The 27,982-nt window shown below is 61.7% G+C and overlaps 1 protein-coding gene across 1 annotated transcript; it reads right to left on the reverse strand.

Moving 5' to 3' along the window:
- Window positions 1–253: 253 nt before the first annotated feature.
- Window positions 254–27,970, reverse strand: LOC113176961 (palmitoyltransferase ZDHHC11-like). Its single transcript, XM_077791399.1, has 13 exons — window positions 27,885–27,970; window positions 26,234–26,358; window positions 24,863–24,919; window positions 17,807–17,862; window positions 17,092–17,310; window positions 11,042–11,217; window positions 10,263–10,364; window positions 8,732–8,856; window positions 6,825–6,980; window positions 2,224–2,336; window positions 2,125–2,128; window positions 975–1,215; window positions 254–314 (listed from the first exon to the last, which is right to left on the reverse strand). Exons 1-13 carry the CDS (start codon window positions 27,968–27,970, stop codon window positions 254–256), a joined length of 1,521 nt encoding a protein of 506 aa, XP_077647525.1.
- Window positions 27,971–27,982: the final 12 nt, after the last annotated feature.

Below are 27,982 nucleotides of genomic sequence, written 5' to 3' on the forward strand. Positions count from 1 at the left end.
CAACTTCCACACATACGGTGGGACCGGCCGCCATTCCGCCAGACCTGGTTGCATGGTTCCAGGGAGGAGGTGACACAGGCTGCTGAGGGGTTGGTGCCCATCTTGAGTGTAAAAGGCTGTCTTCTCTGTGCTCAGCTCGACAGCTCTGGCCATCTCCACCACGCACCAGGCCCTTCAGAGGGAGGCCTTCAGGGGCTCATGGCTACACCTGGAGCGCAGCTGCTGGTCCTCCAGGAGTGGATGGGTCAGGTCCTCATGACAGGTGGCCCCACAGCAGCAGGCGGCTGGGGCTGGCCGTGGGCATGGGCCGCAACCTGTCAGTCATTCACGTCACCACCACAGACCAGCGTCAGCGTACCCAGCGCTGAGCTCTCATCTGACCCCAGCTAGAGTGGCTCTGGGGAGAATCCACCGGGCCAGGCTTGTCCCACCTGGATGGACTTGGTCCTGCCTGATGACTGGGGAGACTCACAGAGGCCATTCCACGGAGGCAGTGAAGGGGTCCTCGGGCCATGAAGGACCCACGGGTCTGGGGCCAGAGTCCTGGCTGGAAGGACTCACCCCCAGCACCTCTCTGTGCAGGAGCCGCCTTCTCAGCAGCCATCCTGTGGGAGCTGCAGTCCATCCTCTGGGCTGAGGAACAGTGTGCCCAGGAGCCGAGGGAGGGCTGGCCGTGGAGGGAGCCTGACCCTGGACCCGCGGAGCCTCACTCTGCAGGTGCTGGTGTGTGACTCAGGGCTGGCAGGGCTCATCGCTGGCTCTAGATACCTCCTCCTCCCATAAAAATGTCCTGTGGTGCCTCGGAAAGCCCCCGATGCCCTGGGCAAAGCCGTGAGTGCCACACTGTGGCGGAGCTGGCTGTGCTCCTGTGGACCTGCTCCTGGAGGTGCGGCTGGCCCGCAGGAGTCCCCCTGGCATCTGCAGTCATGAGTTCTTGGATGGAGGTGCCCAGTCCGTGAGCTGCTGCTTCCCACCTCAGACCAGAGTCTCGGTGGGCGGAAGCCAGGGGACAGAGGCTTGTCACTGATGCAGGGAGTCGTTTCACCAGCACAGCTGGCGTCGACGGGGACTTCCCAGGCACCTGGGAACCTGGGCCCCGGATGCGCAGGCAGAAAGGTAGACCCCGGGCCCTTGCTGCCATGCAGGATGGCCCAGGGTCACTTTTGATGGCCAAGTCCAGCATGGGGCAGCAGGACGTGATGGAGCTCCCACTATCTGTGTCAGTAAATGGCAGGGAGGGCAACCAGAGGACACTTCTCAAGCCCACGGACACTGTGCTGAGGTCCCTTCCATAGAGTCAGCAAAGCCACTGGACCCTTCAGAAATCCCGGCTCCACCTGCTCAGCCACCACCAGGGACCCCTGGCAGCTGAGCTCCGTGAAGAGCAACATGTGGAAAGCAGTCGGCCTGCTGGCTTGGCATGTGAAGGGAGGCCCCACACGTGTGCTGCAGACCAGAAGCCACACGCTGCACCCCACAGGCCAGGCTGCACCCCATAGGCCACTTGCTGCACCCCCCAGGCCACACTGTACCTACCCCACAGGCCACACTGCACCCCACAGGCCACCTTCTGCACCCCACAGGCCATGCTGTACCCCACAGGCCACACTGGACCCCATAGGCCACCTACTGTACCCCACAGGCCATGCTATACCCCACAGGCCACACTGAACCCCATAGGCCACCTACTGCATCCCATAGGCCATGCTATAACCCACAGGCTACCTGCTGCACCCCACAGGCCATGCTGTACCCCACAGGCCACACTGAACCCCATAGGCCATAGTGCACCCTACACACCACTTGTTGCACCCCACAGGCCACACTGCACACCACATGCTATGTTACACCCCACAGGCCATGATACCTGTGCATCACATGTCATATTACACACCACACGCATTCTGCACACCACACGCCATGATGCACACCACACTGCACTCCACACACACGCTGCACACCATACACCCTAATATGTATATACCCATGCCATGTACACCATAGCCATGTTACACAGAACACGTTACACACATGCCATGTTACATATTACACACTACACACATGCCACTCCATAGTAACACACCACAGAGCACATACCCTGCCACACTACTACTATACACTCACCAACCTAGAGGTGGGCAGAGGGGCACGGCCACTAGGTCCTGCCACACAGCAAACCTGGGTTTGCTCAGCCCTGGGTGGGGTGCCGCCGGGCAGGCCTACCTTTGGACGCCCCTTCTCTTTGAGCAGAGTCAGCCCATCCCGCCTCGTGGGCACTTGGTTCTGCTGGAAGCGGGCCTGCATCATGTACTCGAAGGTGCTCAAGTGCTTGGCCACTGCAAGGGGAGGGCAGAGTCACCTGCAGCAGTGCCCGGCACCCATCTGCACCTACAGTGGCCTCCCGGGTAGAGGTCACCCCACCCTGCCCAGGGAGCAGCCCCCGAGGCCAGGACAGGGTACGGCTGGCTGTGCCGGCAGTGGGAGCCTGGCACCTCTCGTGGGAGGGATGGAGTTTCAGGGGCCCTACTGCCCAAGTCTGGGCCCCCAGCCCTATCCAGCATGTTGTGGGATGTCAGCGAGGAACTCCCAAGGACCTCTTGTGCTCCTCTCCCTGCAGCTCGAGGGGCTGTTCCGGAACCCCCTATGAGCCTGGTGGAGGCCAGAGGGCAGCTCAAGTAGGGCAGTGCCATGCCCACCTGGCAGGAGTGCCCGAGGGGTTCACTGCTCACAGCAGATGCGGTCACATGGCCCCCACCTGCCTTCCCCCTGAGACCTGGGCTGTGTGCCTGGTGCTGAGGGAAGGCTGGGCGGTGCCTCCAGTCAAGGAGCCATCGGGCCACGACTCTGGGCCCCCACCTGCCTTCCCCCTGAGACCTGGGCTGTGTGCCTGGTGCTGAGGGAAGGCTGGGGCGGTGCTACCAGTCAAGGAGCCATCGGGCCACGACTCGGGGCCGCCTCAGCCTGCGCTTCCAGAGGGGGCCTGCCCATTCCTCCCTCCTAAAGCTCAACAGGCACAAGTGCAGGGGGCTTGCAGCTGCCCCAGGACATGGCCAGGCCACACGGAGCCCTGCCACAGCCCAGGAGACAGAGGCCCTCCGGGAGGCCTCCTGTGCCCATGCTGTGCTGCCAGGGAAGTGCCTCCTGGCTCCGACTGCTCTCCACACCTTCCTGGCCTTGGAACCTGTGTCACAGGAGGAGCATCTAAACCTCGTTTACTTCTCCTCCTGGGCTGCCCTGATGCCCTCCAAGACTGACCGGGCGCCTGTGCAGCTCCTGGGTCGCACCTGGCCTGGTGAGCTCCACATGAGCATTGCCATCTGATGGTCGGAGTGGGCAGGGTGTGTCAACCCCCCGAGAACCCAAGGCAGAACCCTGTAGAGCAGATGAGCATCCTGCATGTCCTTCAGCACGTCCAGGTGCCAGCGGTCAGCTTGGGCAGTCTTGGACCTGTCCTTGGTCTCCTCCGGGTGTTCTTCCCCTTGTTTGCCTCCGTGGAGCCTCTGCATGGGCACTTGAGTGGCCACACACTCTGGGCACTGAGCTTCACCTGTCTGCTTCATGGCGGAGCCTGAGGGCCCCTGCCTCATGAGCTCCCACCTGGCGCTGGCCCTTGATGGGGGGCTGGGCCTGGAGGCCTGTGCCACAGCGAGGCTATTGCCAGGCCACCTGCCCTCTCTCCTGCCTTCCTGATGACCTGCTCTGATGAAGCCACACCAGTGTGTGACTTGCAGGCACACCGCAGCTACATTGTGCGCAGAGAAACCAGCCTGTCAGCCACGGGATCAGGAGGCTTGAGTGTGGCCATCCACACACATTGCCAGCTGGTCTGCAGGCCTCCGGGCCCCGAGCAGCTGACCAGCAGGGTCGTCCTGGCCAAGACACATCTCTGTGGCACAGCTGAATACCAGGGTCAGATTTCTTGGATGGACAGCATGAAGGTAAGTCCTGGTCTGTCCTGGGAGTTGGAGACAGCCCCTTGCTGCTCTTTGCCCACAGTCCTCCATACCAGCAGGGGCGGAGAGGCCCTCGGTGCTCTTCCTCCCTCTGCCCGCCTCCATGCGCTGGGATGTCCTGGGCACTCCTCTCAGGGGTGTTCCCAAGCCCTCGCCTGGCCTGGTGACCTGAGCACTGTCATCAAGGAGGGTCCAGGATTGAGGCAGTCAGAACAGGAACCTGGGGCCCCTGCCGACTCCCGCGGGAGTCCTGGAGCCCTCCAGGTGCAGGTGCTGCCTGTGCACGGGGCCTTCCTTGCAGACTGGGCCCAGGTGGGTAGGCAGGCACTGCTCCTGAGGCTTGGGGACCAGGTCTGGGTCCTCCGCTGGCCCTGCTCCTCCTGTGGAAGCTGCTGACGCGGAGTGCCTTTGAGTGTCTGCAGCTGGTGGGGGCTGTGTGAAAGACCACTCCCTGCAGAGAAGAGAAGCAGCCAGCACGGAGGCCTCTGCTGGACTCCGGCCCCATGGAGCATCCTCACCCCGTCCAGCCGACATCTGTGCCTCTGAGTCTGGGAGGGCAGGCACCTCGCGGAATTCAGGAGGGGCAGGGCCAGTGCCGCGAGCTGCAGAGGTTAGGTCTGTTGGGACGAGCAGATACTCGGGGGCACACAGGGCCTGCGGCGGGCAGGAGGTCCTAGGAATTCGCGGGACCTGCTTCCCTGGCATGGAGGCACCCAGGGCTCCACTCCAGGCCCTGGAGAATCTTTGGTGGGTCCTGGAGTACAGGAGGAAATTCAAGCTGCAGGGCCAGAGCCCCTGGGCTCCTCCTCAGCCTGACACCCACACCAGGCCAGGTGACTGGGCAGTTCTCGCCCTAGGAGCCGGGTGGGCCTCTTGGACGTCTGGGATGCAGAAGCGAGAGGGTGTTGTACCAGGCTCTCAGGCTCCAGCCCAGGCCCCTTGCTGTGGGCCGGTGCTCTGGGCCTGGGTGTCTCATCTTGGCGTTCCCATGGGAGGGGGCACACTGCTCTGCAGGTCCCTTTGGGCCCCTGGCTGTGTCCATACACAGCACCATTGGCTTTCAGTGGGCCACAGAAGTCCACCATGTTCCGGGGGTCCTGCTTCCCTACAGAGACCTCCTTCCTGCCATGTTGAGAGCCACAGCCAAAGGGGCCCTGGCAAACTTCCAGCTGCCAGCAAACTTCCATCTGCCAGCTGATGATTGGCTCACAGCGGCCCCAGCAACATCTAGCTGATTGGCTCCTCTGCGGTGATGCTCATTGGGCTGTTTCCCTGCCCTTTCAGACCACGGAGCTGCTCATTGGGGGACTTCTTTGGCTCCGCCCACGCGACCCAGCCAATCGGCCTCAAGAGCGAGAGGATTGTGGGAGGTGGGGAGGTTGGTGTGGGTGAGAGGCTTGTGGTGGCAGTTGGGCTCTGAGGGTTTTTCCTGAGGAGCTGTTTTGTTTGGCGTTTTTAGTTCTAAAAATAAAGTTCATTTCTTTTGACAAGTGGCTCCTGATTGTGCCCAGCCAGACTGCGGCACTGCCACAAGCAGAATCCAGGGTCCCGCAGTGCCCATCAGGCTGGGCCCACCACTCCAGAGGCACCCCGGCTCTCACTGCCTGCCACAGGGGCTGATGGCTACTGGACGTGCCCAGCCGCCTCCCCCCACCTTCACCGTCCACACTGTCTGCATCTCCTGGTCTTCATCCTCTCACCATGGCACAGCTGACCCCACACTCCCTCCACAGCAGGGCCCACTGCTGGCACACAGTGGCCTGACCCGTGCTCACCATCACACAGCCCCTGGGCACTTGGGGCTGTCATCCTGCAGGTGTAGAAAGGACTCCAGGCCTGTGAGGCCCTCGGCACGCAGCCCCAGCCTCTGGCCCTACCTGGGGGTCTGGAGTGAGCGGTGTTGGCCAAGAGGGGAATAAATCCTGGGTGGGCAGACCCCAGGAAAGACTGCAGTCAACGAATCTGAAGGCACTGACACATAAGATGTTTCTAGATGGTCTAGAAACCCTTCCCAAGGTGGCCCGGGGGACTGCCCTTCCTCCAGAGATCTAGTTGCAGAGAACATGAGGTCCTCGGGAGGGCTCCATGTTGATAAGACAGCACCTGTCTCTGGCGGACCTGCCCAGTCCAGAGGGGTCAAGGGTCACTCTCTTCCAGCAACACAGACCTTCTGTGTACCCCACTGACCTGGCCATTCCCAGCCCAAGCTCTGAAAACAACACATTATGGCCCCCACAAGACGCAGTCAGAGGGTGACGTCAAGGGCAGGACCACAGTGCTCCATGCTTGGGGCAAGATGTGTTACCAGCCTTCTCCTGGGTGGGGACACTATGGGGCCACCTGTGGGGCCTCCCCTCTGCCAGGCCCAGGAAGGGTGGCAGACACAACATGGTCAAGGTGAGGCCCAGAGCCTGGCCTGGCTCCACCTCAGAGCAGGCCTCTGTCAGAATGACACCCCCAAGCCCACTGCCCCGTCTGTCACTGCCCAGAGAACAGGAGGCTCCTGGTGGCAGCATGGCAGAGGGCGGGCGGTGCACGGCAGCCTGGCTCTGCATGCCCAGGGTCCTCCGGCTGTGTCTGGGAGGGGCTGTCCGGCCGGCTGGGCCTCTCCTGGGTAGGGTGTCTGCCTGGGGCTCTTCCAGTCCACGGCTCTTTTCCGGTCCTGCACTGGTGACAGTGCTGCTCCCCGACCCTGCACATGTCTGACTTGTCTTGACACCTCGGCAGAGTCCAGCCCTTCACAGGCCTGCTGGGCCTGCCTGGCCTCCTTCCTTCCTGTGACCCACCCTGGGCCCTGGCTCCTCTCTGGCCAGGCTGCCCAACGCACCACCTGCCTCGGATCGGGGAAGGCGAGCCCTGTCAGGTACGTACTCAGGTACAGGTGGAAGACGAGCAGGTGCCCGAGCAGCACGAAGCTGGTGGAGCCCAGCAGCAGCACCACCGTGAGGATGGAGAAGACCACGGGGGTCTTCACCTGCACGGGGCACAGGGGCAGGAACAGCAGCCACTGGTTGGAAGACCTGACATCTGTGGAGACACGGGAGGCACCTGCAGCCAGCACTGCTGACCGCCGCCCACCCAGCCCAGGCAGGCCCCCAGCTGCGCCCCACCCCTGCCCAGGGCCCAGGGATCTGCAGGTGAGGCTCAGGGAGGAGACGGCCACCTGTCCCCTAGCACTTCCCTTCCCACAGGCCCCGGGCCCCTCTGTCCCTGGTCAACCTGGCAGGCCACAGCCCTGCCTGGGGGCATTTCCCGGGCAGGGCCTTCTGTGAAGGGCTGCAGTGCTCAGAACCACGCTGTTTCCAAACTCAGGTGTCAGAGGGCCCTCAAGGGCTGTGGGTCCAGCTGGGCAGATCTGGATGCCCAAGGTGACCTCTGCCCCATGATGTGTTCTAGGTCAGGACTGGACTCTTTCTAGACAGCTTCCCGCGTGTGCCATCTGACAGGGAAAGCCTCATGGCTGCCTCATGGTCAGGTGGGGACACTTGATGCCAGCCCACTTATGTCCAGCACTGGCATGATGAAGTCCAGTGCATGAGAGGCCATGCCTCACGGAGACTTCTGGAACAACGAGCCAGGAGTTTGCCTCAGCCACGCACAAGGAGCCGCCTGGAGCGGCCCAAGGGCTCCCTGAGACACACCACACCCCGTGACCGGGCAGACCCACGGCCACGGCCCCTGCTCTTCCCCTCGCAGCTGCCTCGTGCCCCACAGGAGCAAGGCCAGTGTGTGGTCTGGACGACCTCTTTCCCCAGAGGAGAGAGCATCGAGGTGGTTCTGGTCTGTGGGGTCAGCCACCAGGGGAGGCAGCTTTTGGAAGTCCTGGGCGGGGAATGGGCACACAGAGGCCGAAGGCCTTCCCTGGACCTCAAGGTCATTCCTGGAGGGTGTTCCCACACGGTGGCTCAGGAGTGTTTCAGAACCAGCCACCAGCAAGTTCTGCCCCTCCTGCCATAGAGCTGGTGTTCCTGTGGTGCCTGGGGCTGACATGGCCAGCCACACTCTGGCCCCACCACAATGCTCCTGGTCAGTGTCCTGGGCTGTTGTGACAATGACCACAAGCTGGTGCCCCCTCTATCGGGCCCACTTTGGAAGCAAGTCTGGAATCAGAGTGTGCTGAGCCACACTCCCCCAGGCTCCCGGGAGGTCCTGCTCTGCCCTCTGGGGGCTCTGGCAGCCCTGGGTTGGTGGCCACTGGCTTCAGCCCCCACCTCCATCTCCTTCTCCACAGGGCCTGTGTGTGTCTGTCCCTCCAGGGCCTGATCCTGGGTTGGGGCGAGCTCCTCATGGGCACACCTCTACACATGATGCCCTCCTGGTCCTGAGGTCAGGACGTGGGCGTGTGTCAGAGGCCAGGCATGGCCTGCCCATCTCATCTGCTCCAGAGCAGACTTCTGCACCCAGCCTGGGCTGCCAGACCCACCCAGTCAAGTGCTGCCCCGGAGCCTGCAGCTCTGCCTCCCTGGCTGCTTCTGCTCCTGGCAAGGCAGGCCCCTGCTGCTCTGCCCCTCGTGGCTCAGAGTCTGGCTGGCCTGGGCTCAGTGCTGATGGAGAGGTGCCGGAGGGCCGGGGCACATACCCACCCTGCCTGGACGCAAGGCCTCAGAGCAGCACGCCTGCCCCTGGGCCCGGGACATCACTAGCCAGAGTGTGGGTGCTGGGCTGCTGCTCAGCTAGGGAGAGCCTGGGGGCACGGGGGCACCCTCAGACTGAAGACTCTCCCAGGAAGAAGGCTGGGGCAGAGCTTGGCCCAGAGCCCCAAAGCCCGGGAGGCCTACCTTGGTACAGGGGGTCCATGCGGAGCTTGGTGGGGTTGACGAAGTTCTGGATGACGACGTACAGCAGGAGGACCATCAGGCAGAACAGCCCACACAGGGCTGAGGCCACAGAGGTGAAGAAGAACCTGAGGGAGGAGCAGGGACGCTGAGGCACCCCGCCAGGACCTAGCCAGAGCAGCAGGCCTCCCGCAGCCCCGTCCGCCTGGAGCAGGCGCACCCAGATCCAGGCCGCCTGCCACTGGGCCTTCCTCCATCCATCCTGCCCTTGTTCTTTGGACCATTCTTTCAAGTCTGCAGGCTGACGTCACTGGCCGTTGTGACACTGGTCATGCCCCATGCCCCCACCTGAGCCTCTCTGTGTCCATCCTGTTGCCACGGACAGCAGAGCCCAAGGCCTTGTGGAACCTCACAGAGCTGCTGCCTTCCAGAGCGTGTCCTCCTCACTGCCCGTCCTGCAGGTGCTGTCCCTCTGTCCCTTCCTGCCTTGTGCCTTGGCTCATCCTCTGCAGGCAGTCTGCAAGGCCACGTGCTGATCCCTGGGCCAGGCATGTCCCCTCCCTCACTGCTGAGGCACAAGAGCATTTCCCAGAGCCCTGCGTGTGTTCTGTCCACTTCAGGGGCCAGATGACATTCTAAATGCCACTCTTCTCCTGCTTTCCTGGCCTCCAGGGGATGAAGGGACAAAGAAGCTTGTGCCAGTCTGGGGCCGGTGCTGCCCCAGGCCCTTGCCTGTGTGACCTGGAGCTGGGCTCACCATGGTGTCTTCTCAAGAGCAGACCCTCCCTAGGCCCATGTGCTGGCCTTGCCCGAGGCCTCTGCTGTGCCAGGCTGCTCAGGCACCAAGGGGTGCAGCCCGCCTCTGCCCTTGCCGGGCAGCCCCCCTCAAGGGGTGCAGGTCAGGGCCTCTCAGGCCCGTCCCACCACCTGGCTCCACCACTGCTCTAGTGCGGGCCACTTGGGGCCCACGTCTGGGCCTGGCATCACTGCACCCTGGTGCCTGGCAGGACAGTGAGACCTGAGCTCACAGCTCCTACTGTGGCCGGTGGGCTGCCACGCCGCCGGGCTGACCAGAGCCTGGTCTCCCGCGTTAGTCCAGGGTGGCGGGCACCTGTTTCTTCCCAGTGACGGTCATAGACTGCCGAGCTGATGTCCACCCTGGGCCCAGGCACAGCGGACTGAGCACGCCATGGACCCTCTGTCCAGTGACCCAGGGGCACCTCCATCCTGCACCTGGTTCCTCATTTACATGCTCCAGGTCTGGCCACCGCTCCTGGGGTGGAGGCCTGGGTGTGGAGAGGTGGGCAGGCCTAGGGAAGCAAGCAGGTCTAGGGGGCTCTCTGGTGACTAGCCTTGTCATGTCCAGGACGGCTCCACCAAACATGTTCCAGGACAGTGAGGCTCAGGCCCTGAGCTCTACCCCGCCGGGGTCAGGGCTGTGGTCCTACAATGGCCCTTCTCCCATGGTGCCCTAGGCCCACCCCCGCCCCCGCCCCCGGCCGGCCTCCACCCGGCGGTCCTCTGCCAGCCTCACCAGTAGTTCCTGCTCCCCACACAGTTGTTGAGCCATTTGCAGTGGTGGTCGAATCCCGAGACGCACTTGTTGCAGGAGCTGCAGTGCTTGGCTTTCTCGCTCCTGGAAGGGAAGCAGGAACCTGCTAGCCCAAGGGTGCAGACCCACAGGGTCAGGGCCCACCTCCTCAGGCCCGGCGGGGCTGGCCCAGGAGAGCTGGCCCCATGTGGTCTGGGAAGGGAGGCTGAGGCCTCCACCTGGAGTCAGGAAGGGCACTGGAGGCCTGTTGGGGAGGGATCGTTGCTGGACTCTGTGGCTGCACAGTAGGAGGAGCCCACCCCGGGGGAAGATGGCTGCCCCTAGCAGCCCAGGTATGCTGATCCACACCTGCCACACGGTCCCAACCATGCCTTCTGAGCTGCCCCGCACCCCACACAGCCTTGCCATCTCCCGACACCAGTGCCCAGGGCCCTGAGACCTGGGACACTGACGGGCACAGCTGTGATGGCCACCCTCTTCCCTGGGGGCAGGCTCATCTGGAAACCTGGGGAGGATGGGGAGGACAGCACTGAGTGAGGGGTGAGCCAGGCTTGAGCCCCCCTCCAGGAGACCCGCCCTGCCTCTGGATGCAGGGACAACGGAGCATCAGCCCCACGGTGAGCTGTGAGGAATTAAATGCAGCCATCCAGGGACGGCACCCCAGGCCAGCCCAGCCCCAGCCCCAGCAGGATCAGCTACTGTCTCTGAGCCCAACCCCAGGAGGTGGCCCTGGCACCTCGGGGGCCTGGCAGGGCACTCACACAGTGACCTCACACAGGTGGCAGTACTGGTTCTGGATCACGTGTGCATGTTTGGACCGGTCGAAGGTCGGCACGGGCTGGGCATAGCTTTTAAGTCGCACGTTGACTTCGGCCGGGTCAATGGTAACAGCAATCAGGTGGACCAACATGTGGAACAGGAACACGGCTCCCATCACCTGGGCTGTCAAGGAACACTCGGGCTGGCCTGGTCAGTGTGATGCAAGGTGTCCCTGCAGCCTGGCTGGTGGCAGGGACAAAGGAGGGCCCTTTGGATCCTGGGTCCAGCACTACCTGCAGCCTGCACCTCTGGCAGGTCCGCAGAGCACACCCAGACCTCCAGGGGCTCGGCTGGGCTGCAGCTGAGCAGGGGGCACACACGTCCCGAAGCCCCCGTGAGAGCCGGAGCCTCGCAGGGCTGGGGAAAGAGGCAGCCCCAGCCGCAGGCCCCCGGGGCCTCTCAGCAGTGCAAAGTGGGGCATGGCCCAGGGGACGCCTGCTTGCCAGAGGCACTCCAGCCAGGCGGCCAGGACGAGGCGTCCAAAACCAGCCTCAGCTTAAGTGGAGGGGGCTGGGCCCCTGAGGACCCCCAGATCCTACCTCTTCTGGCCCAGGAAAGCAGACAGAGGGCTGTGGAGCATAGGGCTCCCGTCTCCCTGCTCTGGCTCTGGTCCCTTCCCAGACGGAGGCATGGAGCCCCCAGGCACCTCCGGAGGGAACAGGTGGGACCCTGTCCCACAGGCTGCCACAGGCAGGCCACCTTTTGAGCCAGGCTTTGAGCCCAGGCCTGACTCTGCTGCAGGGACCTTCATAGCAGAAGCCTCTCCAGCTCCTTCTTGGGGCTCAGGGTCTACGGCCTGGCCCATGGCCCTCAGCTCTATCACAGAGCCCCATGGGCTCCGGGGTAGGCTTTGTGCTGGGGACGCTTCCCACAGGGTTCTGAGAGCAGTGCTCCCTGGTGACGACTAGGCGCAGAAGACGCTGGTTCTGACCCACCCGCGGCAGGCCCAGTGCCGCTCTGTCCTGGAGCTGGGAAAGACTCTCACAGATGCCCCTGAGGAGGGCGGAGCAGAGCCAGCAAGACACCAAGAGGGTCAGGCAGCATGCCCAGGAGGAGCTGGACAGCAGGGTGGGGAGATGATGAGTGCTGGCCAGGCCCAGGGAACATCCGGAGGAACGAAAAGAGGTCCTGTCAGACTGCGTGACAGGCACAGAGGTCTTTCCCACACTCCTCTGACCCCCCAGTGCTGGGGTGAGGCCAGTACCACCCTGCCCTGGGCAGAAGAGGCTGAGGCTGTGGCTCCCACAGGGTGAGGGTCAGCAGGGCAGCATGGTCAGTGGACCAGGTGCGGGGCTGGCTCTCATGTGAAGCTCTGACAGAGCACAGCCCAGCATATCCCTGCAGGCCAAGCTGAGGGCAAGAGGTGCTACTGCAAGACCCTGGTGGGTGAGGGTCAGGGACAGACCAGACAGGAAGTTGCACTACCTGGAGCTACAACAGTCCTCACCTATCTGGAAGCCGGTGAGCAGTTGGGGCCGGGCAGGGAAGGCAGGCAGGACAGGTCCCTGTCCCACACCCACCTCCACCTCTCCAGACCCACAGCCTCATCTCTGTGAACACCTGGGCCACTGTGGGAAACAGGAGGCTGGTCCCCTGAGCCTCCAGGTGGAGACGCTCACACCCAGCCTGCAGGTGCTGTGGCCAGGGCCACCCTGACAGAGTCATCTGGGAGAGAAGGGGTCCCATTTCCACAGGGACCCGGGGCTGCCAGGATAGAAGTTGCCCCTGGACATGCCCTCTGGGCACGAAGCCTTTCCTGGGAGGAGAGAGCTTAGGCTCAGTTCCCGCGTCCTTGCCTGCCCTGCCTGCCATCAACAGGCTTGGAGCAGGTCCAGAAAAGCACATGGTCTGGGGTTGTCCTCTTGTGACATTCATGTCACCCACAGGACGGTGTTGGTGACCTTAATGGATTACACAGTGATCACGACGGCCTGGCTGGCTACTCTCAGCCACAAGCTGGGGAGCCACCAGGGGCAAGCTGGGACAGGAAGTACCTCCAGGGCGCGGGGCCTGCCTCTGCTCCTGCCCTCCAGCCACCCCCCAGCAGCCTCAGGCCGAGTGGGGAGTAGAAGGGAAAGAGTGGGGACCCTCCCTCTCCTGCGCAGGGCCTCCCCTGCATTTTCGGCCTGGAGCTGTGAGCCGAGCTGGAACATTCCCTAGCAACAATCTGTGTTTGGTAAACAAACAGCGGTAGGGCGCCAGCCCAGCACACACGCCCTTCGCCCTGGCCGCTGACCTCTCCTGTCCTGCTCTGCGCAGGAAGAGCAGCGTTCCCAGCGCTGGGTCACGTACTGTCCCCCTCCAGCAACCACAGCGGAGCTCTCAGGCTGGGGACAGGAAGCCCGAGCCCACTGCCACCTTCACACTGCCCGCCCACAACATGGGCTTTGCAGAGGTTTCTCCAGATTAAATACAGTCCCAACCCCTCCACATGGTGCCCCTGAGTCAGCTGTGCAGCCCTGGGGCCCTTCAGGTCGGGCGGCCTGGAGCTCCTTCCAGAGTGGGCTGCCCCCTGCCGCTTGCCCTCTAGAGTCCACCCACTGCTGCCCAGAGTAAACAACGCTGGCGCCCCCCTGTGGCCGCAGCACAGCACCAAGCCCTGTGGCGGGAAAACTGGTCCTGAAGGCAACCAGGCCCTGGACAGAAGGACAGGGACGCTGCAGGACAGAGATCTGAGCCGCCCAGGGTGGGGCCCAGGCTCCTTGAAGAAACAGAGAGGTGGGCTGCAGAGGCCCCTCCAGAGAGCTCAAGCCCCAGGGCCACAGCAGGGGCCACCAAGGTGCACAGAGGAACCACAGGTTGAGGGTCGAGCCCTGATTCCCAGCTCGTGAACGGGGCCTTGCACAGAAACAGGGTCTCAAGATGGTCAAAACAAGGGTTTTAGAGAAGCCCTGCAGGTCTCATAAGAAGGGGGACAGGCCAGAGACAGACCCACAGGTGGCCAGGTGACCTGAGGACACAGGGAGAGGCCAGTGGACACAGGGAGAGGCCAGGGCCTGGGGATGGGAGAGAGCTCAGCCCTCCTTCACCCTCCCGTCAGCCATCTGTAGCAGAACGGAGGGACACGTCTGCTGCTGGTGTGCCTGGCAGAGCCATGGCTCTCGTGTGACCCTTGCAGAGCGGTGGCTCTCGTGTGCATGGAGCTGGTAACACTGGAGGCAGAGGCCCAAGAGGCAGCACAGCTGTGAGGATTGGAGGCCCTCTTGGCAGGGTGTGAGCTGGCCGAGGTGGGCAGCCCCCAGGACTGCAACCAGAGGGGGCTGTGGGCAGAGTGGCACACCCACCGTCCTAGGGCTGATTCTGTCCACTCTCCCTAAGAGCAATGGTGTCCCCACTGAAAGTGCTGGCCCTGTGTGCATGGCTCACCACTACCCTGCTGCCTTCTGCAGAAGCTGCTTGGCCTCCACCAGGCAGGCCACAGGTTGTGCAGCCAGCCTGGATGCCCAAAGACCTGGGGTCAGGGCAAGGCCAGCAGTGGCCAGCAGAAGGCAGGTGTACTAGACTCCAAAGACCAAGAGGCTCTGTGATCATCCTCAAGCCCGAGCCCTGGCCAGATTCTGGGCTAAAAGCCCGGCAAAGGACATGGGGGGCTGGCAGAGATCTGAGATGGGCTTGGAGGGTCACAGGGCCACTGGCTGCTTCTCATGGCAGCGAGACACGGTTCTGTGGGGTGCTCATACCTGGGGCGTCCTGTGCAGAAGCAGGAAGGTGAGCCGGGGTGGTGACCATGGCATGGGAAGCATCCCCATGCTCAGCACGCACAGGAGACCCAGGAGGCCACACTGAGGGACATGGAGATCAACGGTGTGGTCTTGGGGTCCGTGGAACTCTGGGTGTGGGAGGCTCTAGGTTGGGGAGGCTGCCCAAGACAGGCTTTCAGGGTCTGGGGACTGGGGCAGAGGACCGGGGCGTCAGGCCACAGAGGACATTCTCCAGTCCAAGACCAGAGTCTGGGGGATGCCACAGGAGGCAGGAGGGCACCAGGTTCTGCGGAGGGCACCGGGTGGTGGGGAGGGCCACCACCGAGAACTGGGATCGGTTGGCCCAAGGCTTCGGTGCCACACTTTCAGACCCTTCCTCCATGATGCCTGAGCCCCACACTCATGTCCAGGTGTGGTCAGGGTGCAGCTTCCTGGGGCCCCGTGCTGGTGACTTGGCAGGACCCAGGCCTCCATAAAGGGCTCCCCTGGGAAGTGGGTGCTGCTGCCCACCTCTCTGGGGTTCTGGGAGTGGGGATGTGCAGCTGCCCATCTGACCAGTCAGGGCCACCCAGGCTGGCTCTGGGCAGCCTCTATTTCAAATAGAAGTTGAAATCACAAGAAGGACCAGAGGGACGTGCACTGTGACCTTCCTAGCACCTCTGGCTCGGACCCTGGTAGGACTGACAGCCCCTCACCCGCCCACTCCAGAAGTGCAGGCGGCGGGGCCTGGTGCTCAGAGAAGCCCTGGCTGCAGAGGGCATCCCAGACCCAGGGCAGAGCGCCAGGTCTGGGGCGGGCAGCATCTGAACCCGAAGGGGCGCGAAGGAGAGCCGAAGGCACTTGCCTGCCCACGCTTGTGTGCACTGCCTGTGTGAGGGCGTGTGCACTGTGTGTGCCAGCTCTGTGTGCTTATGGGGAAGCCGCAGCCTTAACAGGACACGTCCACCTGGGTGGCCCGAGGTCCCACCTTAAGATGTGGAAGGAGGGGCACAGCAAACCCGTGTCCCGCTGAAGAAAGGGCAGGCACGGGACAGAAAGGAACGTCCCCACGCTGGTTCTCCACGAGAGCCACCCAGGTGACAACCCTAGGACAGCGGAGGAAGACAGGAAGGGCCCAGGCTCTGAGCCTGTTCACCTGACAACTGAATGAGCAGAAAGTCTGAAGAGCACGCCATCTATGACAGAAGCCGCCAGGGAGCACCCCAGGCCACCGAGCACCACTCAGCACCCTCAGTCCCCAAGAGTGAATTCTCAGAACCCCCGCGACGTGGAGCAGGTGCACCAGAGGCGCTGTGTGGGCTTCCGCAGGACGAGCCACTCGCTGTGGAAAGAGAGCCCCGTTCAGCTGGATGGCAGCAGCCCGGGGCCACACTGCCCCCGCACAGGGAGGAGCCAGGCGCAGGCCCGGGCGGCCTCGGTGCTGGCAGGAGGCCCACTGCACACGCTCTGCCTTGGAAGCAGCCCACAGTGGGCGCTTCTGGAAAGGACACCCAGAGGCAGAGCCGACCCGGCAGGGGAGCGGGGTCCTGGCACGGCTGCGTGCCAGGTCCTGCCGCGCCTCCTCCCTGCCCACATCCCACACCCTGCGCCTCTCCCTTGCCAGACCTGCGTGGGCAGCCAAAGCAGAGGGTCGCCTGAGTCGATGGTGGCTCAGTGAGGGCTCTAGCACCCGGCCATCAGGTGTGTCCCCCAAGCAGGCCCATTCCGCCCCTGTCCACTTGTCCTAAGGTCTCAGTGACGGGGGGCGCCTGGGGCTTCCTGACACATGCCATGGTCAGCGGCCTGACAGACCATGGCATTTGGCAGGAGGTCAGCCCAGAGATGGACACTCTCCACCTGGGCACAGCTAACAGGCCATCTGTGACTTAGCCACAGGTGTCTGACTCCACACACCAGAGCTAGCTGTGAGGCAGGGCACTCGGCAGGACCGTAGAGACACCTGCCCGAGCTGCACGGTGGAGCCTCGGCGTCCTCAAGTCCCTTCCTGCTGTCCTTGCTGTCCTTGGGGGATGACCAGAGTGGGCCCCTCAGTGTCCTGGGGGAGCTGGCTGAGGCAGGCCCCACCCTCTCCTGTGCTCACCACTCAGTGTCCCCTGCCACTGCAGGCCAGTGGTCACCTGCCAGGCCTGAGCATGGGCTGCACAGGGAGCCCCTGCCCATGGTGGCCCAGCGGTCGGGCAGCTGGCCTGGCCTGGGCAGGGGCAGAGCCACGGGCGGGCCTGCTGGGGGATGGGGCCTGCTCATCCCCCTGACGCAGGCGGCCTGGGGAGCCCCACCGGGAGCAAGGATACAGCGTAGGCAGCGAGCTTCCAGTCCAGGGGCAGGAAGGGGATGAAGATCCCGAAGCTGGTGACACACATGACCAGGAAGATGGCCCAGCATACCACCTGGAAGGAGTGCAGAGGGGGCGACCAGCCGTTCACCCTGGACAGGTGGTGCGGTGGGGTCTTCACAGAGCTGCCCAGGTTTTCAGGGACAACCTGCCTCTGGCTCTTACAACAGATGCCCATCTGCAAGACAGAGAGGGGCACCGGGCACTTAGGGTCCTAGCAAGGGCAGGTGAGCTGCAGCACCTCCCGCCATTCTCAGGGAGACCACTTGGACCAGGACTGCAAGTAGACACCCCGCATGGCCCAGGGTGACTGCAGCAGACTCTGGGGCCTGCTGGTGGGGAGGGGTCCAGCCCACAGGGGAAGCTGCCCCAGGTCACAGCCAGCATGCTCTGGGCATAGCCCAGGGTGCTCTATGAGCTGCCCCACTGGCCGGACCCTGGTCACCAGACACGACGGCAAGCTCCGGGGAAGCCCTAGTCAACGCTGCTCAGCCATGAACCCTGGGGCTCCTGTATGGACAGACAGGTCCATCAGAGGCCAGGAGAACCCTGCCTCCTGGGTGAGCAGGGAGGGGCAGTCAGGAGCAAGCAAGGTGGTGCTGCCTCAGACGTCCACTGGGGAGCTCTGCCGGACTCTAGGTCCCCCTCCTCAGGGACCGGAACCTGGCACCCACAGAGCTCCGGGACACCACTCTGGAGCAGCCCTGGCAGCCATCAGGGAGGAGGGTGCCTGAGTGGGAGAAGGGACAGCAAGATGGTCCACAGCTGCAAGGTGGCCTCGAGTCGCCTGGGAACCTGGCCATAACACAGCTGGGCAAAGCCCTTTGTGGCCCTTGGGGAAGCCAAGTCTGCAGAGTGTGGCTGATGCTGAGTGTCACCTGGAGGTGACACTCTGCACTGCATTCTGAGTGTGACCAGTGGACAGAGCCACAGGGCCAGCTTCATGGGAGACAGAGACAGGCAGGCAGGAGGCAAGACCAGGCTGTGGGAGCCCAGAAGCAGCCCTGTGGCTGGAGACCCAGCCCCACCCACGCGACAGGAAGAGGCAGGCGAGAGGGAATGTTGGAAGAAGACAGCAGGCGGGTGTGGAGGACCACCACCCTGCGCACTGGGGTCTGCTGGCGTGCCACTTGCCTGGCGACCACTCAGGGCTGGGTGTGAGCCCTGGATCCACCCCAGCACTGGGAAAGGTCTCACCACCCAGAGCAGTTTCAGGACCGGAGTGTCGTCCCCACCCACACAGCCTGGCCGGGTGGTAGAGCCAGTGGAGGACAGGGCCTCTGAGCCCAGAGCAGGGGAGGGCTCTCCAGAAGAAGGGGGCAGGGCCACAGGGTGATGCCCACCGCAGCAGAGAGGCGCTGGGCCCAGAGCCAGTCCCCACGTCCCTGCTCACAAGGTTCGATGCCCTTCCGCTAGTTTGGAATGTTTACAGGGGACTGTGGTTTTCTACTTCAAATTCATATTTCTTAGGAGGTCAGAAAGTTTAGAAAAGCCAGGACCAGCCCCAGGCTGCCAGCGAGCGGAGCCTTCCCCTTCCCCCTCCAGAGAGGATGCCTGCCCCCCGACAGTGGAGAGGTGCCTGGGCCCGAGGCTGGGGACAGTTCCCATGAGCACATGTGGGCATTGAGGGACCACTCTACAGGGTGACCAGGGCAGTGCCCAGCATGTCCTACCTCCACGGACCAGCCATCCAGGCCAGGGACTACCTCTGGGCCCAGATGCCAGGCATCGACCTCCTTAAGCCCCAAATGGGTCCTGCCACTCCAGGTCCCAGGTGACCCTCACCAGAGAGGTGGGGAGGAGAACCAGCAGGCCTTGCTGTCCCAGGGGTGAGAGCAGGTGTCCTGCTGGCCTAGCACCTGGAATGCGGAGGCCACCGGGCTCCAGGCCTTGCTGTCCCAGGGTGAGAGCAGGTGCCCTGCTGGCCCAGCACCTGGAATGCGGGAGGCCACCGGGCTCCAGGCCTTGCTGTCCCAGGGTGAGAGCAGGTGCCCTGCTGGCCCAGCACCTGGAATGCGGAGGCCACCGGGCTCCAGGCCTTGCTGTCCCAGGGGTGAGAGCAGGTGCCCTGCTGGCCCAGCACCTGGAATGCGGGAGGCCACCGGGCTCCAGGCCTTGCTGTCCCAGGGTGAGAGCAGGTGCCCTGCTGGCCCAGCACCTGGAATGCGGGAGGCCACCGGGCTCCAGGCCTTGCTGTCCCAGGGGTGAGAGCAGGTGCCCTGCTGGCCCAGCACCTGGAATGCGGGAGGCCACCGGGCTCCAGGCCTTGCTGTCCCAGGGTGAGAGCAGGTGTCCTGCTGGCCCAGCACCTGGAATGCGGGAGGCCACCGGGCTCCAGGCCTTGCTGTCCCAGGGTGAGAGCAGGTGTCCTGCTGGCCCAGCACCTGGAATGCGGGAGGCCACCGGGCTCCAGGCCTTGCTGTCCCAGGGTGAGAGCAGGTGTCCTGCTGGCCCAGCACCTGGAATGCGGGAGGCCACCGGGCTCCAGGCCTTGCTGTCCCAGGGGTGAGAGCAGGTGCCCTGCTGGCCCAGCACCTGGAATGCGGGAGGCCACCGGGCTCCAGGCCTTGCTGTCCCAGGGGTGAGAGCAGGTGCCCTGCTGGCCCAGCACCTGGAATGCGGGAGGCCGACTGGGCTCCAGGCAGCAGGGGAGCAGAGGAGGCCTCAGGGGCAGAGGCTGGCCACCAGCCCCAGGGCTCCATGCTGCTGCTGCTGGGCAGAACAGGCACACACTGACACTCTAACACACACAGCACACACCCCCCGCAGCAGGACACACAGTAACACACAGCACACACCCCCCGCAACAGGACACAATAACACACAGCACACACCCCCCGCAACAGGACACACAGTAACACACAGCACACACCCCCCGCAACACGACCCACAAAAAATACACAGCGTACACCCCCCTCAACAGGACACACAATAACACACAGCACACACCCCCTGCAACACGCCACACAAAAACACACAGCACACACCCCCTGCAACACAACCCACAAAAAATACACAGCACACACACCCCCGCAACAGGACACACAATAACACACAGCACACACCCCCTGAAACAGGACACACAATAACACACAGCACACACCCCCCTGCAACACGCCACACAAAAACACACAGCGTACACCCCCTGCAACACGACCCACAAAAAATACACAGCACACACCCGCCTCAACAGGACACACAATAACACACAGCACACACCCCCTGCAACAGGACACACAATAACACACAGCACACACCCCCCGCAACACACCACACAAAAACACACAGCACACACCCCCCGCAACACGCCACACAAAAACACACAGCACACACCCCCTGCAACACGACCCACAAAAAATACACAGCACACACACCTCCGCAACAGGACACACAATAACACACAGCACACACCCCCCGCAACAGGACACACAAAAACACACAGCACACACCCCCTGCAACACGACCCACAAAAAATACACAGCACACACACCCCCACAACAGGACACACAATAACACACAGCACACACCCCCCGCAACAGGACACACAATAACACACAGCACACACCCCCTGCAATAGGACACACAATAACACACAGCACACACCCCCTGCAACACGACCCACAAAAAATACACAGCACACACACCTCCGCAACAGGACACACAAAAACACACAGGACACACACCCCGCAACAGGACACACAATAACACACAGCACACACCCCCCGCAACAGGACACACAAAAACACACAGCACACACCCCCTGTAACACGACACACAATAACACACAGCACACACCTCCGCAACAGGACACACAATAACACACAGCACACACCCCCCGCAACAGGACACACAAAAACACACAGCACACACCCCCCGCAACACGACCCACAAAAAATACACAGCACACACCCCCTGCAACACGACCCACAAAAACACACAACACACACCCCCTGTAAGACGACCCACAAAAACACACAGCACACACCCCCTGCAACACGACACACAATAACACACAGCACACACCCCCTGCAACACGACACACAATAACACACAGCACACACCCCCGCAACAGGACACACAATAACACACAGCACACACACCACCGCAACACGCCACACAAAAACACACAGCACACACCCCGTGCAACACGACCCACAAAAAATACACAGCACACACCCCCTGCAACACGACCCACAAAAAATACACAGCACACACCCCCTGCAACACGACCCACAAAAAATACACAGCACACACCCCCCTGCAACACGACACACAATAACACACAGCACACACCCCCCTCAACAGGACACACAATAACACACAGCACACACCCCCTGCAACACGACACACAATAACACACAGCACACACCCCCTGCAACACGACCCACAATAACACACAGCACACACCCCCTGCAACACGACCCACAAAAACACACAGCACACACCCCCTGCAACACGACCCACAAAAACACACAGCACACACCCCCTGCAACACGACCCACAAGAAATACACAGCACACACCCCCCTGCAACACGACACACAATAACACACAGCACACACCCCCTGCAACAGGACACACAATAACACACAGCACACACCCCCTGCAACACGACCCACAAAAACACACAGCACACACCCCCTGCAACAGGACACACAAAAACACACAGCACAAACCCCTGCAACAGGACACACAATAACACACAGCACACACCCCCCGCAACACGACACACAATAACACACAGCACACACCCCCCGCAACAGGACACACAAAAACACACAGCACACACCCCCCTGCAACACGCCACACAATAACACACAGCACACACACCCCTGCAACACGACACACAATAACACACAGCACACACCCCCCTGCAACACGCCACACAAAAACACACAGCGTACACCCCCTGCAACACGACCCACAAAAAATACACAGCACACACCCGCCTCAACAGGACACACAATAACACACAGCACACACCCCCTGCAACAGGACACACAAAAACACACAGCACACACCCCCTGCAACACGACCCACAAAAAATACACAGCACACACACCCCCACAACAGGACACACAATAACACACAGCACACACCCCCCGCAACAGGACACACAATAACACACAGCACACACCCCCTGCAATAGGACACACAATAACACACAGCACACACCCCCTGCAACACGACCCACAAAAAATACACAGCACACACACCTCCGCAACAGGACACACAAAAACACACAGGACACACACCCCGCAACAGGACACACAATAACACACAGCACACACCCCCCGCAACAGGACACACAAAAACACACAGCACACACCCCCTGTAACACGACACACAATAACACACAGCACACACCTCCGCAACAGGACACACAATAACACACAGCACACACCCCCCGCAACAGGACACACAAAAACACACAGCACACACCCCCCGCAACACGACCCACAAAAAATACACAGCACACACCCCCTGCAACACGACCCACAAAAACACACAACACACACCCCCTGTAAGACGACCCACAAAAACACACAGCACACACCCCCTGCAACACGACACACAATAACACACAGCACACACCCCCTGCAACACGACACACAATAACACACAGCACACACCCCCCGCAACACGACCCACAAAAAATACACAGCACACACCCCCTGCAACACGACCCACAAAAACACACAACACACACCCCCTGTAAGACGACCCACAAAAACACACAGCACACACCCCCTGCAACACGACACACAATAACACACAGCACACACCCCCTGCAACACGACACACAATAACACACAGCACACACCCCCTGCAACACGACACACAATAACACACAGCACACACCCCCGCAACAGGACACACAATAACACACAGCACACACACCCCGCAACACGCCACACAAAAACACACAGCACACACCCCGTGCAACACGACCCACAAAAAATACACAGCACACACCCCCTGCAACACGACCCACAAAAAATACACAGCACACACCCCCCTGCAACACGACACACAATAACACACAGCACACACCCCCCTCAACAGGACACACAATAACACACAGCACACACCCCCTGCAACACGACACACAATAACACACAGCACACACCCCCTGCAACACGACCCACAATAACACACAGCACACACCCCCTGCAACACGACCCACAAAAACACACAGCACACACCCCCTGCAACACGACCCACAAAAACACACAGCACACACCCCCTGCAACACGACCAACAAAAACACACAGCACACACCCCCCTGCAACAGGACACACAATAACACAGCACACACCCCCTGCAACACACCACACAAAAACACACAACACACACCCCCTGCAACACGACACACAATAACACACAGCACACACCCCCTGCAACACGACACACAATAACACACAGCACACACCCCTGCAACAGGACACACAATAACACACAGCACACACCCCCTGCAACACGACACACAATAACACACAGCACACACCCCCCGCAACAGGACACACAAAAACACACAGCACACACCCCCCTGCAACACGACCCACAAAAACACACAGCACACACCCCCCGCAACACACCACACAAAAACACACAGTACACACCCCCTGCAACACGACACACAATAACACACAGCACACACCCCTGCAACAGGACACACAATAACACTCAGCACACACCCCCCGCAACACGACCCACAAAAACACACAGCACACACCCCCTGAAACACGACACACAATAACACACAGCACACACCCTGAAACACGACACACAATACACAGCACCTGCAACACAACACACAATAACATACAGCACATACCACCTGCAACACTATACACAATAACACACAGCACACACCCCCCACAATATGACACACAACACACACCACCTGCAACACAACACATAACACACAGCACACACCCCCTGTAACACGACACACAATAACACACAGAACACATCATCTGCAACATGACACACAGTACACACCACCTGCAACACGACATACAACAACACACAGCACCTGCAACACGACACACAATAACATACAGCACATACCACCTGCAACACAGCACACACAGCACACACCACCTGCAACACAACACGCAGCACAATCACATACATGGCACACAGAAGCACATCTGTCCCAGCTCCAGGCGCCTCCTCTGCTTCCTGACGTGGCTGAAGCCACCCAGTCCCAGCCTCCTCTGCCCTCTGCCTCCTCTCCACAGCCCCGCCCAGGCAGGCCTTCGGCGGGAGCTGGGCCCTCATTCCTTCATTCCGCCCGGCTCGGAGGGGCTCCAGGAGGGGCGCCCAGCAGTGCCTCCTGACACTGGGGACCTCGACCTTGGGGGCAGGAGCCAGCACTGCTGGGGCTGGGGCGTGGGCCCCTCTATGGCCACTGTGGTTCAGGCCTCCTGTCTTCCCTGGAGGCGGGATTCTGCCCCAGGGCTGGTGTCAGGTGCCCATGGTCCCAGACTGACATCACAACAGTGTAGCAGGGCCACGCCTGCTTCCCATTCCGTCACCCCCGTGAGCCGCCCTGGTGCTCCTGGTCCCCTCTGCACGGCCCCTGGCTTCCACCCACTGCCTGCCATCCTGAGTAGCCTGTCCCCACCTGTGAGCCCTCCTTTCTCCCAGCAGCCCTGTGCCCACTCGCCCTCAGGAAGCTGGCAGGCCACGTCCTGCCCCAGAGACCCCTTTCCTGAGCCTCACCAGACAGAAAGCCTGCCAGCTCCAGGGGAACCGCCACCGGCGATCGGCCGACGCTGCCTGCAGAACACAGTGAGTTCAGAGGGTGGCTGCCAGGCCCGGGGCTGAGAAGCCCCGCTGCAGCAGAGCCCCTCCGACCGCCGCCTGTCACACCAGGCTGAGCACCCAAGGCACGCCTTGAACTCGGTGCTGGGAAGTGGAGGGCCTCCCTGGTCCTCGTGGCAGCCACGGAACCCAGGTGCCTCACAAAGCCTCATCCCAGCAACAGCGGAAGCTACAGGCTGCAGACCCGGCTCAGTCCTGTCCGGGCTCCTCACGGGGGACGTGAGGCAGAGCTTGCCTGCCACTCACACTGACTGGGAAACTCTTGTCCCACTCCCTCATGACAAGCCACCAGCTTGCGGGCCTCTGACTCCAGGGTCAACAGCTCATGCTGGCCGAGGTTTGATCTTGTTGGCTGTTTGTGGGAGGCCAACCTTACCGGTGACTGAGTTACACTCCCCAGCTGGGTGCTGAGGCGCTCAGTCACAGAAATGGGTGTGTCTTGCTACAGCCCCATGGGTGAAGCTACGCTCACCTGTTCCTTTGTAATCTAACCCCTTGCCCTGTTTAGGATAGAATCTTCCATGGAAGTGCCTTGTGTGTGTCCCCTCCTCTTACTGTGCCCTTGAGTGTGGCCTACCCAGGTGTCAGTCAACCTGCTGACAGTGGACATCATGAGGATAGACTCAGCCCCTAAAACCTGACCCCTTACCTCATTTGAATAGCTTCTCCTCAATAAAAGGGGTCAGCGCGTGCTCTCGCTCTCTCTTTCTGCAGACCCTTAAGGTCAGAGGAGCCGTCACAGCTACCCCAAAGAAAAAGGTATTCGTGTCTCTTGTGTGGTTACTTCGTGCAGCCCAGTTAGCCCAGTTCAACTAGAGTGACCCCTGAGCCTTTTAGTCTCAAGAACAGAAACCCGGCAGCTGTTTGCTCCAGAAGCTGAGATACCCACGCTGCCTGCAGAGTATTCCAGGCAGATGTGCCACCCTGACTGCCTGGCAGGCTGCCCCTCTGTGGTGGCCGTGCGTCTGGATGGCTGAGGCCGATTAAGCATGTGGACACTGCCTGGTTTGCTGGAGAAGGCCTGTGTTCTCCCAAGGGCCAGATACAGTGTCCTCTCCTCCTCCCTTGAGCCCTTCTCTCAGACTCAGGCCTTAAACTCAGGAAATTCTCAGTTCCTATTTGTGGGTCCAACAACTATCTGAAGGCCCCTGTGTGGACCAGCTGCTGTGTCCCTTTGGAGCTGGACAGGAGGGCTGATGACTTCCCTTCATTCCCTTCCCAGTGACCCCTCAGGTGCCATCCAAGGAAGCCATCTGCAGCCAGGCCCACCTTGCCAGTCCAAGGCTCTGATTGTTGCCCAGAGCCCACACTGGGCAGAGTCCACCATCCGACAGGCAGCCGACCATGTCAGGGTATACGGGAGGCCGATGACCAAGACCAGCAACTCGAAGTCCCTGGCAGACAGGTGGAGGTGTGCTTGGAAGGCAGACAGAGGGGAGGCAGGCGTGGTAAGAAGTGGGTGGTCAAGGACCCCAGGCTCCCCAGAACTGGGGCCTCTGCTCTGGACGGCCCAGGAACATGGATAGCTCCCAGCTCCCACAGGTGCTGCTGGACCAGGGGGCAACAGCAGGTCTTTGCAGCCCAGAATGGCTCTGAGGGTGTCTTCTTCGCTGTGCTCACAGCCTGGCTGCAGGGTGGACCACCACAGGGCCAACCAACTCCTTCACCCATAATGAAAGCAAGCGCTTCCAGCTGTGGCCACCAGGTCACCCAGTGTCACTGACAACAGACTGCTCTCCCTGTTCTGAGTACGATGAGGTAGACCTGACACACCTGCACATACCCACACACCTGCTCACACATGCACACTCCTACACCTGGCACACCCACATGCACCCACACACACCCGCACAGCTGCACACCTCACACACTCTGCATACACACACATGCTCCCAACAGCACAACCCACAAACCTGCACAGATACACTTATGCCCACAGGTACCTGCACACACCCACACACCTACACATGCCCACATGCACCCACGTGTACCTGCACGCAGTGCCCCACACTCCCTGTGGCACACACTTCCACACGTGCACACCCACCTGCATACCTGCTGCGGGCACTCCACACACACAATGGCACACCCTGTCCCGTAGCCAAGGGCAACTCTGCCTTTCCCAGGCTCCCGGGCTCCGGTATGGAGGCCTTCAGTAAATGCACAGCCAGGAGAGGGGGCTGCCTCCCCTCCCTGGATGGGGGCGCTGGCGCCCAGAGGGATGCAACAGCCAACCACAGATAGGCTCAGCCACACACCAGGAGATGGGGCACTGCCTCAGTTTACCCATCTGCAAGAAATCCTCAGGGTCCCTTGGGGACCACGGATCCCAGAGTGGCTGGTGGTCCAGAGGCACTGCACTGAGGCAGGGGTGAGGGCTGGTCCTGCACAGCAGGCCCTGCCCCATGGACCAGCAGTGTGGCCTTGGCCAGGGGTACAGCTGTGGGCTCTTGTGACTGGCAGCCAGTGGTCACTGCAGAGCCCCCATGGAGAACCAAGAGCAGGACTGGTGGCCACACCCAGGCTATGTGGGGAGAGGGGGCAGCACCTCCAGGCCTACCCGGCTGGTCCGCAGTTTCTTTCAGAGATACATGGGTGTGGTGGCCGCTGCAACTCCTGCCCCTTGTCCTAGCCCTGATGAGCAGTGGCCACCTCAACAGCAGCCAGGAAGGCCCAGGGCCACAGCAAGGGGCTGGGCAGCACCAGCAGCCATGTAGCACCCTCACAGCAGCTCCTCTGGGGCCCAGGAGCTGGCCACGGGCCCGTGTAAGCAGGAGGCAGAGGCAGGCAGGAACCCCATTCTGCGATCTGGGCTGCCCACTGACTGCAGCAGGGTCCCACCAGCCAGTTGGAGCTGGGCAGTGCCCGGGGTGCAGGCAAGGCCATGGCAGGGCATCCCTGACACCCCCAGACAGCTCACCATTCCTGGACACAGATGGGCCCAAGGGAGGAGGTGGCCACACAGGCCGTGAGCACATCTAGTGCCACAGATATGGCCTTTGACATGGTCAGCAGCAG

The sequence above is a fragment of the Urocitellus parryii genome, chromosome 1 (assembly GCF_045843805.1).
Source record: "Urocitellus parryii isolate mUroPar1 chromosome 1, mUroPar1.hap1, whole genome shotgun sequence".
Taxonomy (NCBI): Eukaryota; Metazoa; Chordata; class Mammalia; order Rodentia; family Sciuridae; genus Urocitellus; species Urocitellus parryii.

What these genes read in the sequence shown, in the direction of transcription:
- LOC113176961 (XM_077791399.1), bottom strand. Translation starts at nt 27,970, where the DNA reads ATGTCAAAGGCCATATCTGTGGCACTAGATGTGCTCACGGCCTGTGTG. An exon ending in GTGGGGAGCAGGAACTACTG is followed by an intron (nt 8,857 to 10,262) that starts GTGAGGCTGGCA and finishes CTCCTCCCTCAG; the next exon opens with GTTCTTCTTCACCTCTGTGG. An exon ending in CATGGACCCCCTGTACCAAG is followed by an intron (nt 6,981 to 8,731) that starts GTAGGCCTCCCG and finishes GTGTCTCCACAG; the next exon opens with ATGTCAGGTCTTCCAACCAG.